This window comes from Thecamonas trahens (assembly GCF_000142905.1).
Source record: "Thecamonas trahens ATCC 50062 unplaced genomic scaffold supercont1.53, whole genome shotgun sequence".
Taxonomy (NCBI): domain Eukaryota; order Apusomonadida; family Apusomonadidae; genus Thecamonas; species Thecamonas trahens.
In genome coordinates, this window is record NW_013657627.1 from 36,209 (window position 1) to 42,932 (window position 6,724).

General features: G+C 66.2%; 1 protein-coding gene across 1 annotated transcript; it reads left to right on the forward strand.

The window, feature by feature from the left end:
• On the forward strand, positions 1-2,144 carry AMSG_09664 (uncharacterized protein; the record flags this gene model as incomplete). The annotated part of the gene is made up of 2 exons (XM_013898570.1): positions 1-36; positions 564-2,144. 2 exons carry the CDS (start codon positions 1-3, stop codon positions 2,142-2,144), a joined length of 1,617 nt encoding a protein of 538 aa, XP_013754024.1.
• Between the last annotated feature and the right edge of the window lie 4,580 nt (positions 2,145-6,724).

Below are 6,724 nucleotides of genomic sequence, written 5' to 3' on the forward strand. Positions count from 1 at the left end.
ATGGGCACGAGTCACGTGCTTCGCGACCCGCTGATTGTCGCCCGCAAAATTTTTTCCCTTCAACAGCCCGGCGACCGCCTCCTTCCATAGCACAGCCAGAATGGCGTTGAACGTCTGACTCAGCGAATCCAGCCCCCTCTGACCAGCGGTCACGTGGTAGAGGCTCGCCTCTGTTGCTCTCGTAATATTCTGCTTGAGCACGGCGGCGGACTCGACCGGTCCCGAAGCGGTCGGCGATACCCACTTCTGGATTTTCATGAAGAACGACGCGATGGCTTCAACGAGCGAGGGCAAGCACTCCTTGCGTACGGCGTTGATAGTCTCGGTCTTGTTAGCCATTGTTAGACACTACTGCGTAGGGACAGCCTTAAAGGTTTCACAGAACTACGATGGGGTGTGACGCAGGGTGTGCACAAGCAAAGGCTAAACCCGATTTTACCCCCGAAGACCGGCACCGAAAGCTGACGTCAGGAACGAGGGAGAGAGAGACGTCTGCCCCAGGCTCAAGCACACGCTGTCTTGCGACAGGAATGTGGGAATGAGTGTGAGGGTGCGGTGTGCAGAATGGTGACCCGGCCGACTACTTTGTGGACGAAGCCCTCGAGGACATTTACAAGCGCTACGATGTGCGCAGCGAAGATCGCGCGGCGTTCAGACTCCCCGCATCAATCGTGGGCGGGCTCCTCGGGTCGAGGACGGAGATAGACCCGGCAAACTACTTCAAGCCTGAGCTGTTGGAGGACATTTACGAGCGCTACGACGTCCGCAGCGAAGATCGCGCAGCGTTCAGACTCCCCGCATCGACTGTGGGCGGTCTCCTCGCATCCATCGTGGAGCTTAGGCCAGGAGACTACTTTACCGACATTGATCTCGACAGCTTCTTCGAGTACTACGGCGTGTCCCACGGCAGCCGCTCGACCTTCACCGCCTCGCCAGGGATGATAGGGGCGCACTCCCGTGTGATCGCATCCGCCCACCTCACGCCAGACGAGCTCAACGAAGTGTCCGACGCCATCGACGCCCACGGCAAGCTCCCGATGTACGTCGTTTCCGGCTTTATTGCTGCACGCGCCCAGGTCAACCCCAGCGACCACCTTACTGGCAAGGCTCTCGACGAGTATCGAGCTCGGCACGGCCTCGAAGCCGGAGCGTCGTCGTCGTTCATCGAAGTGCGGAGGACAGCCGCGAGGGACAAGAGCAAGCCGTCCGAGACGATGTACGTCAGCCGGTTCGACTCGTCGCAAAACGTCGTCCTCGTACACATCTACTCCCGCGATCTGGTGACCAAGGCCAAGACGCTCGTTGACTCGCGGTATCTGCGCATCCGGCTTTGCGGAGAGCGCGCGCTCTCGCCCGTGCTTGCCGTCCCGGTCGGCTCCGAACTGCTGCAGGCCGTCACCGGCGAGGTGAGGAAGGTGAAGCCGGGCACAACCTTCCAGGTCAGGTGCCGCATCGATGTGGTTGGCGGCGGCCCGGACGGCGGCGGGCAGCCACGCTACATCGAGCACGTCGGCGTCAAGCTCGGCGTGTACAACGTCAACCCGGGCAGCGCCAACACCGCTGCACACGTCAAAAAGCGGACCAGGATCAGGACCCCACCCACGGCCCGCCTCGTGGTCCAGATCAAGCCCATCCCCGCCGACAGCCGCCTTCCGACATGGGCTCTGGTCCGCATGAGCGTGCGCCTCGCTCGCCGCAACCAAAACTTCCAGCGCGGCGTCATCGGCGCCAGCGGCCGGGCCGAGCCGTTTCTTCTCGACCTCACCAGGCCTCACTCGGTCCTCTCGATGAAGGGCAACGCCACCGGCTTTCAGCTCCGTGTCACTGCTGCTGACAACGGGCCTCGGCTGCGCAAGTTCGACTTTCAGCGCTACGGAGCGTGCGTCAAGCCAAAGTCCCCCGGCGGCGAGACCACGCAGCACCACCACCATGACCAGCCCGACACGCGCATGCGTCGAGCGCGGTTCCACGCCTACGGCAAGGCGCACAACCCTATCTCGTACGACAACCGCGCACAGAACAGACTCTCCGTCGTGCTCGGCACCTATCGCCAAGCGAGACCGTCAGCCGGAAGCTCCACCGCGCTGTCCTTTGTCATCAGCCGCGCCGGCGCGCACAACGTCCACACCGGCAAGTACATCTAGTGCACGCCCGGGCAGCGCCGCACACAGACTGCAGGATCCGCGGTGGCTCGCCCCCAGCTCGGCCATAAATAAACTCCCCCCCCCCCCCCCCCCCTGTGCTACTCGCGTACTACGCGAGGACTCGAGTGCCGGGCTATGCCCGCAAGCGAGGAATCAGTCAGGAAGAATGATGATTCATTGAAGCGGCTGGCGTGTAGTCGAGTGCCGCACCGCCGCGGAGTTGACACGCTGAGAGACGCGCCGAGCGGCGAGCACAAGGGGGCGCGGCGGCGGGCAGGGGTGCCGCGCTGAGGGCGGCGTTGAGTGTGCGCCCGCTCGCCCTTCGCGCTTCGCCCAGCTCGGCGCGGCAAGGTGGGCGTCGAGCAGCTTGTCCGCAGGCGGACATGGTGCTGTCCACACCTTGAGTAGCTCGAACGGTACGGTGTGGGACGCGCCGAAACGGTCGGCCAACGTGGCGCGGTTTGCAAGGGTGTCGACGTGGTCGACGCGGAACGGGCCGGCGAAGGGCGCCTCGGCCTTGCTGGATCGTGTACGCTGGACGTAAACGAAATCGCCGGCGGAGAGTGCGGGTGGTGCCGTGGGCTGTGGCGTCTCGGAGGGGCCGCTGCGCTGCGCCGGTCGGCCGCGCGCGCTCGCTTGGCCCGGTCGTCGTTACTGGTGTGGGCGCCGAGTTCCCCCGGGGGGTCGCGACCCAGCATGATGAAATGCGGCGTCTCGCCGAGTGTGGAATGGGCGGACGTGTTGTAGGCTCGAATGGCGGAACGCCACGCGGTCGTGAGGGCGCGCAGGGAGGGTGGCGAGGGGATGCCGGCAGCGTCGAGGTGCGTGCGAACGGAGGCTTTGAGCGTGGATATGAGCCGTTCGATCCGCCCGTTGGAGGCTGGGTGCCTGGGGGTGGTGAAGTGGTGGTGGATGCCGAGTTTGGACATCGCTGTGGCGACGTCGCACCCTCGTAGCGCACCGGCGTTGTCGGAGATGAGACGTGCTGGCACGCCGTAGTGGTCGCACCAGGCCGTGATTGCGTCCGCGTAGTCGCGGCCTTTGATTCCGGCGGCGCGGACGACGTGGATCTGCGCGAAGCGCGAGAGCATGTCCATGATGACGATGATTGAGGCGCGGATGCCATCAGCCGTGGGGAAGGGCCAGCGCCGTCGTGCGATGTATGTTGGCGCGGTGGGCGAGTGGGCGCGTAGCGAGCTGCGTCGAGTACCAGTGTGTTTGGCGCGCCGCACGGGCCGCAAGCAGCGGTCGCGGCGCGGACGCTGGTTTCAAGCTTATCGGTGGCAAACCCGGCGGCGCGAAGCCGGGCTGTGGTCGTGCGAGGGCCGCGGTGGCCCGGCCGCCGCGTGGGCTTCCGTGATGGCCACGGTGCTGGGCACCATGGCCGCGATGTGGGCCGCGGATGCCGCTGGTGGGGCGGACGGCGCCGGGTGTCGGGTGGGGCGAGAGAGTAGGTCAGCCACGGGGTTGTCGTCTCCGGGAATGTAGCTGACCACGATGTCGCGTGTGGACAGCATAAGAGCCCACGACGCCAAGCGAGGCGAGGCGGAGCGGGATGCCGCCGGTCCGAACGTGGTCGTCAGCGCCTTGTGGTCGGTGTACACCTTGAGCGGGCGGCCACGCAGGATCTTGTCGTGGGCCCGGATGATGGACACGATGGCGAGAGCCTCGCGCTCACTTATGCCGTAATTTCGTTGCGCCGCCGAGAGCGAGCGCGACCAGAAGGAAAACGGCCGCATGCCCCGCGTTGTGGGCACGCAGATAGCGCCGCCCATGTGCGTGGCGGACGCGTCGATGAAGACCGAGAGTCGGGTTGTGGTGTCGGCTGGCAGAGATGCCAATGCGACGTTGGCGAGTAGGGCATCCTTGGCGGTGGCGAGCGCCATGTCCATCTCAGGCGTCCAGCCGTGTCGGCGCCAGGCTCCTGCACGCGTGCCATCGTGGAGAGGGGCGAGGACGGCGGATGCGGCGGGGATGAAAGGGCGAAAGTAGTTGAGAAAGCCGAGGAGGGCCTGAAGGCCTTTGACGGTGGTGGCAGGCGAGAGGGCCGCCAGAGCCGCTGTGTACTCGGGGCTGCGGTGGGAGCCGCCGTGGAAGAAGATCCGCCCGATCCATGGCGCCGCGGTGGCAAGGAAGGTGGTCTTGCGCAGGTTGAGTTGCATGCCGAGGTCGGCGCAACGGGCGATGAGCCGTGCGGCTGCCGCCGTGGCGGCGGCCGCGGTCGGTGCCGCGATCAGGACATCGTCGCAGTATGAGAACGTGTGGTCGATGCCGTCGGTGAGCAGTTGCATGGCATGCGAGAGGTATGCGGCCGACGTGCGCAACCCCATGGTCGCCCTCGTGAACATCAGGTCCGACGCCATCCCGGGCACCCGGAACCGTGTGAGTAGTTGGCTTGGCGGGTCGAGGAGCAGCGACAATGAATGTGCTACTCGCGTACTACGCGAGGACTCGAGTGCCGGGCTATGCCCGCAAGCGGGGATCAGTCAGGAAGAGTCGGCCGGGATGGTGTCGGCGATGATGGCGTTGAGCGGGCGCAGGTCGACCACCAGGCGCCAGTTGGCAGGGCTGGACTCGTCCGGGTCGGAGGGGTTCTTCCGCACCAGGAACGCGGTGTTGAGGCAGAAAGGCTGGCCGGATTCCCAGTTGTGCGGCGGGGCCTCGACGATGGTCGATGTACGCATCATAGAGCGGATGTGTGTGTGTAGGATGGAGACGAGCGCAGGTGACTGTCGGAAGGGTGAGCCGATGGTGTTGAAGGCGGCGAAGTCTGCAACGATGTCGATATGATATGGCGTGAGGCGAGGGGGGACGGTGGGCGTCGGCCGGAATCCCGAGTGAGACGCTGCGGCCGGGTGAGCCGCGAGCGCGGCGAGGATCTGCTGCCGGAGGGCGGGCGTGGCTGCGTCGCCGAAGGTGGGCGGTGCCGGCGTCGCCTCGGCGAGCTCGGCCTGGAGTGCCGAGAGGTCGGTCTCGTAAGCAGGATTGGCCGCGATGAGGATGTCGCGAATGTGGCGGTCGGTAGGGGTGTGCTCGGACGCGATGCCGATGGGAGCAAGGGGCACGAGCCGATTGGCTGTGGTGATGGCCACCGGCTCGTCCAGGCCGTCGAGGTCGCGGAGCGGGATGATGAGCTCGTACGCGCCGGCGCCGAGCTCAGCGACAGCTGCAGCGATCGGCACAGAGCCGAACGGTGCGATGGAGACATCGAATGTGGCCGTGCCCGTGGCTGGCCGTGGTGCGTCACCGTGGTACGGAATCAGTAGCGGGCAGGCGCCCGGGGATGAATCGATGTGGGCGGCGACGCGGCGGGCGGTGGCAGGCGTGATGACAGCCATGCCGGCCCCAGTGTCGAGCAGCGCCGCGATCGTGACGCCGTTGACGGTAACGGGAACGATGGGCAGCGACGAGGAGATATATCTCGCCTCTGCCCGTGTGAAGTTGTTGATGTGGATGGGCGCCGGGGGGTCGGAGCTGGAGGCCGCGGTGGGGGGAGGCGAGGATGAGGACGCAGGCCGGCGGCGGGTGCGTGCCCGAGGGGTCCGGGCGGCCAGTAGTGCGGCGGCCTTGGTCGCTTGGTGGCAGACGGCCGCTGCATGTGACAGCAAACGCGTTCCTTTTGTCCGCAGGGCGCAGAACCAGCAGGGCGCGGAGTGTAGCGTGAACGTGACGTCTGCGGCTGGGGACTGCGGCGAAAATTGGGTGCCGTCGGAGCGAGGGGCGGTGGCGAGGATAGCCATGACTGGGGTAGAACGGGGAATGGGGTCGGTCCTCGTGGTGGCGAGGGTGCGCATGCGGTCGAGGAAGGTTGTTGCCGACCACACGGCGTCGCCGCCTGCGCCGACGCGGTAAGTGTTGAAATCTGCTTCAACGGCGCGAGCAAGCCGCGCAGGTAGCAGGGGCGGAAGAACGCCATTTCCGCGAAGAAGAATGCGGAGGCGTCGAGGGCGAAGCCGCGCTGCGGCCCACGGCAGAGTGTGCAGAAGGCAATGGCCGAGGCGAGCAGGGCCTCGCCCTCGGTCGTCGCGTCGACGGTGATGAGCGAGAAATTCCGAAGGGCCTCGAAAAACGTGGGGATCGAGCGGGTGGGCCGCCCCAACGCGAGCTCGAGGGCGGCCAGGAGAGCAGGGCCAGTGATGTCGGCGTTGGCGGTAATGGCGGCGGCAGCCGTGTCGAGGCCGGACGGCCAAGAGGACAGTTTCTCGAGGATGAGAGAGCGCGCATCGAGGGCGAGGAGGTCGGTGGCAGCGGCGCCGTTCCCGTCGAAAAAACGGCAAGAACGGGGGCCCGGCGGAGGGCCACGCGAAAGGGGGCGATGGCGGATGCGTCATCGATAGCCGGCAGCGTCGCTGCGAAGGTCTTGCGGGCGGCGATGTAGGAATCGGTTGCCATGGTTGTTGGGAGAGGGGGAGAGGTATGGGGAGGGCGGGGGGTTCTTGGCGGCACAGTCCGCCAGAATCGTGAACTGGCGAAAAAACGGGCGCGCACGCGTGGTTTCGACGCGTGCGGGGCATCGACGCGTGTGGTCCGGCGCGTGCGGCACGTGGGGTACGGACAGAGCGTGCCCGTGGGGCGTCCGT